We start from the raw sequence: 12,797 nt of genomic DNA, 5'->3' as shown, positions 1-12,797 counted from the left end.
AGACTACTTACTGCAATTGTTTGTTTGTGGCAGGGTTCTGGAATGTGAATAGCATGGTCATAGGGTAATAGGTTAAAATCTCGCAGTAATCCCTTAACTTCACCTATGGGCTCAAACCAAAGATTGCAAATACAAGCAGCAGTAACGAGCTAGTGATCATCTGGGGAGGGACTAAGTATTTCAGATGCTTCCCAGATGAGGTGGTCTTGGCCAATCTAGACCCTGAAGAAGATCTAGGACATGTTAGAGAGACAACATCTCACAGCTGGCCTGGTAATGTCTCGGTATTCCCCGATGGAGCTGGATGAAGTAACCGCAGAAAGGGAAGTCAACAGTAGGTCAGTGCTTGTCTACTTCGACTGCCCCTTCGGCCATCCGGACCCAGATGAGGAGAGGAAAGTGGATGGTTGGATGTACGCTACATGTGAAAACGGACCAGGCCCTGACGCAAATAAGTTTTAAGCGTAACAACTAACAAACAACAAACTATCATCCCAAATCAATTCAATATCATTTTAAACTCATCTTACAACAATAGCCTTAATGGATGAAAATGAATGTCTTGCAGCTTGATTTTCATTGTATTTTGTTAATGACAAGTAAAGACAACCCATTCCAGGACCACCTTCTTTGACAATCAATTGGCTTTCCCGCCTGCCCTTTGACGACGACCTTTCGTTCACTCACGTTGTCTCCTTTGGGACCACCAGTTCCCGCCGGACCAGGAAGACCTCTATCACCCTTTTCTCCCTGCTCGCCCGGTGGTCCAATAAGACCGATGAGACCCGGGTGGCCCTGAGGAGAGAGAGCACACAGCTAGTCAATAACACGCCAGCGCAGACATTAGCACCGTCATACATCTAACTGCCAGCCAGTGCTCTAATGGTTTGATGGCTGCGGGCAAACAACACAGATGATCAATCGGTTAGGAAATGAGTCCATTAGTCTTTGTTGTTACAATTTATAGCCTCACCTTCTCTCCTTTGATACCAGAGTCTCCTTTCAAACCAGGTAAGCCCGAAGGACCCTGTGATTTTGGAGGAAGTAACAGTCTGATAAGTATGCTGGGGTCACAAACCCACCAAGACAGATCAAAGTTAAACTCACCATTGGCCCGGGAGGTCCGTCTGGACCAGGAGCACCAGGTAGACCTTGTTCCCCCTGGGCACAAATAACAAGCGTTGATGTTGGGATCACGAGAAAACATAATTGCGTTTTCACTGTATTAAAACTTACAACGGGGCCAGGAATTCCCCTGAGGCCTTCAGAACCGGGTTTGCCAGGCGATCCTTGAGGTCCAACAGGACCGGTCTTTCCTTGAGGACCTTCCAAGCCGGGATCTCCCTTTTGGCACGGACACAAAATCATACACAGAAATGATTTTAGCTTCAGCTCGTGCTGCTCAATGTTCAGGTTGACCATCAGTAATCAGATTTCTTCAGTGTACAGCAGCCTTGACTAAATTCAAGGAAAACTATAGTTTAAGAAGATCATTCTCCACTCGTTTGTTGGTCATTTTTTTTATATATAATTATATATTTTAAACTTGTGCTCTCTTTTACCTTGATTCCTTTCTCCCCTTGTCTTCCCTCAGGTCCCGTCACACCGGGTGGTCCCTGTTTGGGAAAACATGGCATGATTATTGTCTTGGAATATGACAGTGGGTAGAACAATGGCACAGGAGGAGTATACTCACTCTCTTTCCTGGTGGTCCAGAGGGACCAGACTCTCCAGTGGGTCCAGGGGAACCCTAGCTCGAAATATTATAGATTAAAACATCTGAAGTACAAAAGAATATCAATGTGATTTTTGAACAAGAATGTCACACTCACAGCCTGACCGGCCTCGCCGTCATCTCCCTTGTCACCAGGTGGGCCGTCTAAGCCCTGCACAAGACAACCAGAACCCATCCTTTTAGTTCCGTAGACCACATTAAGTTTGCTCGTTCACAGTTTAGACGTTGTACTTACAGCTGTACCGGGCTCTCCGGGGGGACCTGGATCACCAGGGAAGCCACTTGGACCCTGAAAGTCGACACAGTGGCCTTAAATCACTTTTCAATACAAACTGCAATGAGATGAATCCAGAAGGGAATTTACAGGGCTGCCTTTGGGACCGTCATCTCCAGGGGGACCCTTGGGTCCAGGTGGTCCAGCAGTACCAGCCGGACCACCCTCTCCCTTCTCTCCTCGCTCTCCTCTCGGTCCCTAGAATCATGCAAGCACAAATGGATGTTCAGTGCAACATTGTGGGTGAAAAGGACGCGACGATGCGGATTTTCACTGACAAAATGTGATGTTCATGGGTTGAATATCAGTGGCAAAGTTACTCACCGGTGGACCACCATCTCCCTGTAGACCCGGCTCTCCGGTCTCCCCAGCGTCTCCCTGGAGAGAGAGTAAGGATGGGTGAGAGACATTTGAGGAGATTTGTGGACGATAGCATAGCAAGCGTGGCAAAAAAAGTGGTTTTCTGAAGAGGTTTAATAACGCCAACCCTTGAGGTACAACCCGCTAGTTCACCGCACAATGAAGCCTGTCTCCATTTTTATGAATGAAGACCTAATCTCGTGGCTTTACATCCCCTCTGGGCCTGACTGCTTCTCGTCTGCTGACAACAGCCCAAGTGCCAGCATGACTGACAGCTACTCAGCACCCTTATTATGCTGATGTTCCGCCTCGTAAAAATGCCATTTCGGCGGGAGTGTCATTAGCCCAAAGAGCGATGTGAGAGCATGGAGTTGCCATTTCGCAAGGGATACGATTGAGCTATCAGAGGCTTGTAAGAGGCATTTTTCAAGTTTCTTTCTGTGTATTGATGGTACTAAGTCAACCCGGTAATTTTCCTTGACAAACACATTTCATACTCCCTTTAAAAGTCGACTTTTGAGGGTATCGCTACTTGTAAACTCCAACAATGGGCGCCTGAACATGACCTGGAAAATTTTCCATCATTGGAGAAAGTAACAAAGCCCTTTCAGACTTTGAGGGAAACATTATTGTCTTCATTATCGTCGTTTAAAACTCTTCAGTTTGTTTTGCTGCTTCTCTAGTAGCACCGCCACTGCCTGACATCGTCGTCCTTACATTTGAGGAGGTTTACTGTCAACTGACTTATGGCATTAATGAATGCATTCGTCACCCGACAGATGCGAGTTGTTTGTCGTACTGACAGAGCGGCCATGCAAACTGTTTACACACAACAAAGTCTCCTCTTAAATCAAGTAAACTCGAGCGACGTGGCGCTCGCTTGTTTGCAATTCTCACCCTCCGTCTGGGGAAACAAAGAAGGATGGAGAAGTGAAAGTGTCATTTGCCACAATCCATCTCGGCAAATGGAGCGGAATTGCGGGACGGCCAGTATAGCGACAAGGCACAAACTTGTCAGGTTCCCAGGAGAGGAAACTGCTCTCTGAGATGTGCAAAAAATTGCAAACTCGCCGAAGGAATAAAAGTGTGGGAGGCCAAGTAAACAAAGAACAACAAAAGAAGAAAGGCTTACTTTCTCGCCAACAGCACCAGGGTTGCCAATACCACCAGGAGGTCCCTGAGGTCCATCGGCACCAGGGGGTCCGGAGGGGCCTCTTGGTCCAGGCGGGCCGGGTGGACCCTTAAAAAAAAATGTTGGGAAACAATGTGAAAAATCTTGAAATTGATTCTAATTACAGTAAATCCCGATTGAATGACGGCTCATTGTTCACACCCCTGTTGTACTGAGATCTACTAAGGGAAAACAATGCACTTATACTAACTGGTCCTAACTGGAACTAATCTCCACTATTGTCACCGTTTCCACAGAGCAGAGAGCATATGTACTCGTGAGTAATATTATATTGTTGAAGGTTTATAATTACTGTAACCTCTATGCTAATTTTGTTAGCCCATCTATGGACTTTCACATTATATGTTAGCATTCAGCTAGCAGCTTTTTGTTAGTGTATGTTCACTGTATAGCATATTTTTACGTCTCATATGGCGCTTACCATCTGACCAACATCGCCTGTTTCTCCTTTTTCGCCAGGTGGACCGGGCATGCCCTGCGAAAAACGAGAGATGCATCAACCAATCACAGTGGTGCGAGGAAAATGCCCTAACAGATTCAAACTTTTGCTCACCTGCAGCCCGACGGGGCCCGGGGGGCCGGGGAAGCCTCTGGATCCTTCGTCTCCCTTCTGGCCAAACAGACCCTGCTGACCTCTGGGACCAGGCTCGCCATCTGCTCCCTGCACACCCGAAGCAGGTAAACAGGTCAATTGCCAATTTAACACAGACTGGTACACGAAGATTAAGTCACTCACAGCAGGACCAGGAGCTCCGACGGGTCCTTGGGGTCCGGTGGGGCCGGGTGGACCCTGTTGATTTTAAGGAACGTGTTAATTGATGATAATTGAAGATTGAATATAAGGGAAAACCTCAGAGTAACTCACATGTTCGCCTTTGTCACCTTTGCTTCCTTTCTGGCCGGGTTCTCCAAGTTCTCCCTGAAAAACAAAGCCGTCACAAGTATTGCAAATGTAAAGTCGACAGAAAATTTTCAGGCAAAAACACAGGTGAAATAAACGCAGAGAGACAGAAGCTTTTAGAGACTACTTCAGCTTGTAAGAAAAGCTGACAGACATATCCCACCTTGTCTCCGTCCTCTCCAGGTGGTCCAGGAGGTCCCCCGGGTCCTGGTAGACCCACCGGTCCCTGAATACCATCTCTTCCGGCTGGGCCTTGAGGTCCTTTCTCTCCCTAAAAACAATTTTAGACACGGAATCAGCACTCATGATTCAGAATGATGGTATGTACTCGATCTGGCAATTTTCCATGTTTGGTGGTGAAGGCACTTTCATACTGCTTGTAAAAGTTGCTATTTTCCACCAACAGTTTTCCGCCTTTGAGGGTAGGAAACACTTTTCCCTTTTCCCGTAAAAGCCGGCTTCAGAACTCATTTAATTTCTGGGACTGCAGACATTCTTACCGGTCCGCCTTTCTCTCCTGAGGGGCCTGGGGGTCCCTGGGGGCCAGGGCGTCCGGGCAGGCCTGTGGGTCCGGCGGAGCCAGCTGGACCACGTTCGCCAGGAGAACCCTGCAGTACAAAGTATTGACGTTAAGTTCCGTTGTTGACAGTATTCAGTGTTTCCTCTATCCTAAGAAACAAAATGTTTAAAACAAGGATCATGACTTTATTTAATCGCATTAAAACAAAAATATTGACAGTTAGTTACGTTCAAGGATTTATGCCAAATGCAGAGGTACTTACAGCTGGGCCAGGTGGGCCGTGAGGACCCTCGTTGCCTTTCAGACCGTGAGCCCCCTGCAAACATAAGTGGAGGGTTTACAACACAGCACAGTTCTTTAGCTTTTGCCTTCAAAATCTTTGTTTCTGGCTCCGTATCAAAGTATGAGCAGATTACACAACCGCTTTGTGTGTGAATTTCGGAACAAACAAGGCAGGATCACATCGTCGTTCTTCTCAAGCCCACACAAGGTCTCGCCGGGCTTTTGATAGCCCACGAGCGTTACGCAATGACAACGCAGAGTGAAGATGATACTGACCACGGGGCCGGGCAGTCCTCGCTCTCCGGGGAAACCTCGCAGCCCGGGTGGGCCGTCCTTACCGGCGGGGCCGGAGGGTCCTGGGTCGCCCTGTGGGGGAAGACAACACAATGCCATGATGCCCTCAAAGGAAGTTCAAAAGTATCGGTTGTATGCGGAAACAGGCGTTCAATTGCACATGCACATTTGCTGTCATGCAACCCACTCAGAGTCCTGATTCTTGCATTCATTTAGCATTTCTTTGTCCCCTAAAATAGGTTAAAAGGTATTTTTCAAAATTCATTCATCTCATTTAATAGTTGGTTAATTAATGTATTCATTATAAACAATTTTAAACAATAAGCAATTTTATATATAGATTTTTTAAATAAATTGATTTTTCAAATATTTTTTTAATCATTGGTTATTTTAGTGTAAATAATGCATTTTTTAAATTAGTTAAATAAACAATTATTTCATTAAGTGGATAGTTGAATTGATTGTAAATCATAAATGTAAAAATAATTAAAACTTTTAAAAACGGAATCAAATAATTGATTCATCAATTACAAATAAATTAATTATACATAATAAAAATAAAAGATGAGAATGACTTATTTAACTATTAACATGACGTTTTTACATTTTTAGAAATTATTATTTCGGGTCTATTGAGAACTCACCTTAGCGCCTTCCTTTCCGGCAGCTCCGGGAAGACCCTGCTCACCAGGTGGACCAGGGGGTCCTGGGTGGCCTCGATCTCCCATTGGGCCAGTCTCGCCTGTTGGTCCCTACAAAATCACAAGGAATATTACACTTTCATAATAACTAGTAGCGTGAACATATTACTTAAATATATGCTTGTGGGATCTTATCATGACTCTGGGAACAGATTTTCTTGATTTCTGATTCACAATCCCAACAAATGGGATTCATTTCGAGCTTAAGGGTTCCATTGTGTAAGAGCAAGTACTCACCTGAGGTCCGACAACACCTGGAGGACCAGGAGGGCCCGTCTTTCCTTGGAATCCCTGTGCGTTGCAGGAGAAGAAGAAGGGTTGTCATGTGACTTTTCTGATGAAGTGTCGAATAAAATCATTTTTTAGGCAACCACTCACAGTCTCTCCTCTCTGCCCAGGGTGTCCAGGAAGTCCGTCTTTCCCGGCAGGCCCCTGAAGAACCACACAATGTCACACTTTACACAACATTAAGTGGATGGATTGAGGGTGGACCTTAATGACAAAATGTAACCTAACAAAATGTGTAAAAAAATGAAGGGGGTGAGTACTTACAGGTGGGCCCTTTGGTCCTGGGAATCCTGTTGGTCCTTGAGGTCCTGGCAGACCCTGACGCACAAACAACAACAATTTATAAATGAGATTTATTCAAATGATTAATTTAAGATCTCAGGAAGTCACCTACCCTCTCGCCGGGAGGTCCTGATGGTCCGTCGGTCCCTGAGTTGCCCTGCGGAAAAAAAGAAACTCTTGAGTTGAAATTTCCATTTATGGGTATAATAAAAATGACTATAAATGAGTATCATAAAATAGGTCCATTCAAAACCATAGATTTGACATTTAAAGTAAAAGTTTGACACACTTTTGGCCCAGCTTTTCCCGTGGGTCCTCTGGGTCCTCTCTCCCCTCGAGGGCCCTGCGGAAAACGAGGAATGCATATTTATTAAGGCAAGACCCTCAGATCCCCACCAGGATTCATTTTGGTTGTCTGCGGTGCCAAGACGGCCATCTGTTAGTGTCACGACTCTGCTGACTAAGGCACTCACCGTCGGCCCTCGCTGGCCACGTGGTCCCGGCTTTCCCGCCGTTCCCTGCGGACATAAAAGGAAGTGAGTGGAATAGTTTCCCCCCCATCATTTCTATCTGAGACATTTAGGATGTTGAAAAGCGAAATATCAGATTCTGTGTAATAGTTTGTATGCATTTTTATGCTATGCTAAAATACAATATTATGCTAAGCTATGCTATGTTAAACAGGTTTTTACGTTACGCTATGCTACAATGTTTTGTTATGCTACTATGCTATGTTTTGCTATATGATCCTGTTTTATTTTGTTATGCTGCCCTACATTATGTTATGCAATGCTGTTTTGCTAGAGTGTGCCATGCTATGTTATGTTAATTGCTACTTAACTCTTTGACTGCCAGACGTTTTCAGAAACAGGTTGTCCCCAGTGCCAGCCGATTTTAAGCATTTTGACTGATCTTTCAAGGTCCATAGAAAATTATGTGTTTGGACTATGGAAACACACATACTACCAAATGAAAGATTCTCATCTTTCATCAGAAAAAAAAGTTTGTTTCTACCTTATTCCGTTTTTGAGTAATCAACAATAGAAAATGGTTAGTTTCACCTCTGTTTTGAAACAAACATCTTTTAACGTCTTTGGCACTCCTCCGTAGGATTTTACTAAACGTTATTTAACGTTTTTGGCAGTCAAAGAGTTAAGGTTGTGCTATTGTATGTTATGTTATGTTACTGTTCCACTTGGTTATGTTGCGCTGTCATACCACACCTTACTCTATTTGTATTTTATCCCACGCCATGTTATGCCATAGAGTCGCACTTACCCGAGTTCCTTTCTCTCCGTTTGCACCAGGGAAGCCTTGGAAACCTTGAGATCCCTGTAATGAAAAACAAGAATTGTGTTTTTATTCTCACTTAAAATATATATTTTTTTATATAAAGTGTAAAAAATATAACAACTTTTTTTTTGTTCTTATCCACAGCTATTTTACATATACAGTGACCGACCCTAAGGTGCAAATTTAGCCAATCTGAAATGGAAAGAAAACCATTCCTGGAAAAGGCACGGTAAGTTTATTTTTTGGTAACTTGGTGCAAAAGTTTTATTCTTACATTAAATTAGCAATGCCAATCCGACAATACAAAAACTAGAATGTAGTGTGCCAAGGTATGAACAAAAATAAGTAGATTGTCTTCGGGAAAAAAAATCATTTAGCATTTTCCTACTGTTTAATATTTGACTTGAAAACAAATTGTGGACATTTATCCTAAAAATGAACAACTGTTCATATGTGGTCAACTGTCCCCAATTGTTACCTTTGGTCCTTGTCTTCCAGGGTATCCGGGCAAGCCAGGAACTCCAAGTTTACCCTGTGAGGTGAAATGCGCATATGAGTGGTGATATGAGTGCTATGTTAACATCACAAACTAGCTAACACGACTGTGATTACTTGTTACCTTCTCGCCAGATGGGCCGAGAGAACCTGAGTCTCCAGGGAGACCCGAGCGACCCTTGGGCCCTTCGGGACCGTCTTCACCTCTGGGTCCCGCCGCTCCAAGCTCGCCCTATGTGGACAGGGCAAGGGCAAGCGTTAGCATCGATGCCACAAATGTTAGCATTGACGGTAAGAGAAAATATGGTCGAAAAATTGAAAGCAACACACTTTTTTTTCTGGCAGCTTTTATGTTGGATTATCCTCTAATCTATCATATCGATCTACCTGTTCTCTTGAAGAACTGGAGGAAAACTCTCCAGGGTATGATGGGTTTAAAAGCGCCATTGATTTTTTTGTAGTCAGGTAGACTGGATGCTTTGGTGTTTGTGTGCAGGCTGAGGTAAAAACTGACGATGTGGCTACATAGAAGCTAGTTCAGGCTACAGTTTAATGTAAAAGGCACTGAACTCAAGGTAGAAAAATAAATAAACTGCGGTCAAGTTAAAGGCTACAACTCGTGGCTAAGATGCACCGGCAAAAAGCTTTGACTAAAAAGAATGACTGATGGTTAAAGACTATGACTCAAGTGAAAGACTACAACTCAAAAGAGTATGACTCAACACAAAAGACTAAAATAGGGTGGCCAATACCACCTGTAAATCCCCGAACTGACCTACAGCTAAAGGCTAATTGTCAAGGTTATGACACAAGGTTATGAATCATGGTTAAAGGTTATACCCCAAGGTTTTGACTCAAGGTTGAAGGTTACAAATGAATCAAACTTAAAGACTGGGACTTGAGGAGAAAGACTGCGACTCAACTTAAGATTCAGACTCGACGTAAAAGGCCTACAGTGACTCAAGGTTGTGACTAAGGCTAAACCTTACATACGACACAATGAAAACGCTTATGACAAAGGCTACCAATCAAGGTTATGATTCAAGATCAAAGCCTACAATTCAAAGTTACCCATCAAAAAATAAAGACTTGGACCTGAGGTTGCAACTCAAGAAGGCTATGTCTCTGCATAATTGGCTACGATTCAAGGTTGAAGCCTCCAACTCATGTCAAGTCAAAGGCTACGACTCAAGATTTGGACTCAAGGTTAAAGGCTACAATTCAAGATTCCAACTGGAGTTTGAAAGATACCACTGATGGCCAAAGAGTATATCGTAAAAGGCTCTGATTCAAAATAAAAAGCCTACAACTAACGGTTAAAGGCCAAGGACTCAAAAGTCTATGCCTTTGCAGTTAACTTTTTGACTGCCAGACGTTTTCAGAAACAGGTTGTCCCCAGTGCCAGCCGATTTTAAGCATTTTGACTGATCATAGAAAATTATGTGTTTGGACTATGGAAACACACATACTACCAAATGAAAGATTGGACTCTCATCTTTCATCAGAAAAAAAAAGTTTGTTTCTACCTTATTCCGTTTTTGAGTAATCAACAATAGAAAATGGTTAGTTTCACCTCTGTTTTGAAACAAACGTCTTTTAACGTCTTTGGCACTCCTCCGTAGGATTTTACTAAACGTTATTTAACGTTTTTGGCAGTCAAAGAGTTAAAGGTGACAACTCAATGTGAAAGACTGATCATGGCTAAATGCTACGACTTAAATGAAGGCTACGACTGTAGTTTGACTTGAAGGTTAAAGCCTACAAATGACACATTTATAAAGTGAACTCAAAATTACCTATCACCGTTTAAGGCCAGGACTCGAGGATATGAGTCGCGGTTACAAGCTACGACTTAGAAGTTATGACTCAAAGTGAAGAGTTACAACTCACGTTTTAAGTCGCAGGAATTACGGCTGGAAAGCGGACGGTGCCTAGCGATTGGAACGGCGCCTTATGTTTGATTATGCCACACAATCCTGCAGCGGATCTAGCGTACCGAAGCGCTGCTTTTGGCTTTCAAACGAGAAAACAAGCAAGGAAGACTTACCCTATCACCCTTGATACCCATATCTCCCTTGAAGCCTGGGAAGCCGTCTTCTCCCTGGCAACAAGGACGAGGCTCAATTTAAATGGAAATTCTTCAAATGACACCCGGGGATGACAGACGACGCACCGTGAATAATCATCCACAAGTTACTAACACTTCTCCTTCGCTTACCTTCTCTCCTTTGGTTCCTTTCAGGCCGCGGATGCCATCTGCTCCCTGAGACACAACAACGAAAAAAAAAAAAGTAAGCTACAGAACTGAAAAGTTTGCATACAAGAAAATGTTACTAAATTCTCATAATGTTGAAACATTTTTCTCAAAAATATCACTTGATTATTGTATTATTACTAAGTGTGACTTTTCCTTTTAAAATATATTTTTTTATTGAAATACACATTTTCTCTCTCCCCCCAAAAAAGAACTCTCATAATAACTCTCATGCTCATTACGATTTTACTAAAAATTCATGGTAGCACTATTACATACATATTATATATTACTTTATAGTTTACTTTATTGTTGTATTGTAACATTACTCTCTGCAAAAAAAAATCAGCTTTATTCTCTAACTGCTGTGACTTTTTTTCTTATTTATAAAAAAAATTCCAAATTTATTAACGTTAGTTTTACTTTTAATTCTTTTAAAATGCTTCCCATCACATTAATGTATATTTAAACATTGAGACTTTATTCTCCTAATATTACAACTTGAAAAAAAAATCCCACATTTTCTTATATTCTGAGATTTTCTCCCAAAAAAAATCACTTTATTCTTGTAAAAAAAAAAAAAATCTCCAAACTATGGACTTTATTCGCGTAAAAACTTTTTTGTTAATAGTGCAACCTTTTGCTTGTAAAATCCCACTTATTTTCTCATAACGTTATGACATTTTCTTCATGAAAAATTCCACTTAATGCTTATAAAATCCTGACTTTTTTTCTCCAAATATTGACACTTTATCTTCATGATTTCCTACTTGCCGCTTGCAACTTTTTCCTCTCATAATCTTACTATGTATTGTCTTTACACGTATTTTCTTATGACAACCGTCGCTAACAGTTTTCTTGTCAATTGGTCAGCCCGTGGTGGATTTGGCAACTCACCTTCACGCCTCGTGTTCCGGGATAACCGATGGGTCCTTGAGGGCCGGCGGGTCCCTGGCGACAAAACGTAAGGTCAATACTTGAAGCTCACACACACACACACACACACACACGCAGACACACAAAAGTGGTGCAGTGAATAAGTTACCAAGTGTCCCTTATCTCCGTGAGGTCCTTCTTTTCCAGGGTGACCCTAAGAATCATAACAGTCAAAAAATATCGTCTCATCTACGAGTAATGACAATCATAAAGACTTATAATGATGGATCATCGTAAAGACATATTATTTATTATATTGCAATAAAAGAGGAAGTGGTAAATCTACTGGAGGGCAAAATAAATGGAAATGTTCATTCACCAGTGAGGACTTTGTTCTTGATTCGCTGCTTTATGGTCTCACAACTGGACTTCATATATACATATCTACTCTATATGTTCTGTGTATGTGTGTGTGTGTGTATATATATATATAATATACACACATACACACATGCACATTCCTTATTTCAGCCGAGAGAGTGCTGAGATTGGAAGGAAATGGAGCACTGATGGCTTTCCAGTGTTGCCACTTTGGGAAGGAAATGGATCCGAGACAAAAAGCATTTGGCCGCCAGAAAACAAATGGTAGGATTGGAAAAAAAAAAAAAGGGGGAAATAAAGGAAGTGCAAAGAGCTATTTGTACTCTCAAGGCCAAAGAAGGATAAAGGAGCGAATACTGATCGATATGATAGTTTTTTATAATTAAAAAATTGACAATGAGTTGGTTGGTCCTTAGAAATAATGCAAAAATGAATTAAATATATGGTGTAAATGCATATTATATGATTATTATGTATTAGTCATTTATTGTAGAATTTTTTTTATCTTTTTTTTTAATGCTGACTTCAAAAGCACAGAATCAGAAATCAGCGACTGGGGGGAAAAAAAAAAATCTGAGTGACTGAATGGCGTCATTGCATGAATGTACAAAATCCAAATGCATTGTGGGACGTATAGATTGAATTTGCTGTCGTCTGACGATAACCAGA

The 12,797-nt window shown here is 42.2% G+C and overlaps 1 protein-coding gene across 4 annotated transcripts in view; it reads right to left on the bottom strand.

The window, feature by feature from the left end:
• col5a1 (procollagen, type V, alpha 1) overlaps positions 1-12,797 on the bottom strand; it is a 67,945-nt gene that overhangs the window by 8,644 nt on the left and 46,504 nt on the right. For all 4 annotated transcript variants that reach the window (XM_077542909.1, XM_077542910.1, XM_077542911.1 and 1 more), the window contains 33 exons: positions 11,917-11,961; positions 11,769-11,822; positions 10,836-10,880; positions 10,665-10,718; positions 8,742-8,849; positions 8,601-8,654; positions 8,108-8,161; positions 7,303-7,347; positions 7,119-7,172; positions 6,942-6,986; positions 6,812-6,865; positions 6,638-6,691; positions 6,497-6,550; positions 6,203-6,310; positions 5,541-5,630; positions 5,245-5,298; positions 4,963-5,070; positions 4,626-4,733; positions 4,427-4,480; positions 4,298-4,351; positions 4,115-4,222; positions 3,983-4,036; positions 3,502-3,609; positions 2,334-2,387; positions 2,100-2,207; positions 1,971-2,024; positions 1,833-1,886; positions 1,697-1,750; positions 1,563-1,616; positions 1,237-1,344; positions 1,108-1,161; positions 974-1,027; positions 688-795 (listed from right to left, as the gene is read on the bottom strand). In XM_077542909.1, coding sequence (XP_077399035.1) covers positions 688-795; positions 974-1,027; positions 1,108-1,161; positions 1,237-1,344; positions 1,563-1,616; positions 1,697-1,750; positions 1,833-1,886; positions 1,971-2,024; positions 2,100-2,207; positions 2,334-2,387; positions 3,502-3,609; positions 3,983-4,036; positions 4,115-4,222; positions 4,298-4,351; positions 4,427-4,480; positions 4,626-4,733; positions 4,963-5,070; positions 5,245-5,298; positions 5,541-5,630; positions 6,203-6,310; positions 6,497-6,550; positions 6,638-6,691; positions 6,812-6,865; positions 6,942-6,986; positions 7,119-7,172; positions 7,303-7,347; positions 8,108-8,161; positions 8,601-8,654; positions 8,742-8,849; positions 10,665-10,718; positions 10,836-10,880; positions 11,769-11,822; positions 11,917-11,961 — 2,268 coding nt within the window. The remainder of the gene's footprint in view (positions 1-687; positions 796-973; positions 1,028-1,107; positions 1,162-1,236; positions 1,345-1,562; positions 1,617-1,696; positions 1,751-1,832; positions 1,887-1,970; positions 2,025-2,099; positions 2,208-2,333; positions 2,388-3,501; positions 3,610-3,982; positions 4,037-4,114; positions 4,223-4,297; positions 4,352-4,426; positions 4,481-4,625; positions 4,734-4,962; positions 5,071-5,244; positions 5,299-5,540; positions 5,631-6,202; positions 6,311-6,496; positions 6,551-6,637; positions 6,692-6,811; positions 6,866-6,941; positions 6,987-7,118; positions 7,173-7,302; positions 7,348-8,107; positions 8,162-8,600; positions 8,655-8,741; positions 8,850-10,664; positions 10,719-10,835; positions 10,881-11,768; positions 11,823-11,916; positions 11,962-12,797) is intronic.

The sequence above is a fragment of the Vanacampus margaritifer genome, chromosome 14, assembly GCF_051991255.1.
Source record: "Vanacampus margaritifer isolate UIUO_Vmar chromosome 14, RoL_Vmar_1.0, whole genome shotgun sequence".
Lineage (NCBI taxonomy): Eukaryota > Metazoa > Chordata > Actinopteri > Syngnathiformes > Syngnathidae > Vanacampus > Vanacampus margaritifer.
The sequence above is the reverse complement of the archived record's forward strand: the minus strand, read 5'-3'. Positions and strand labels throughout refer to the sequence as shown.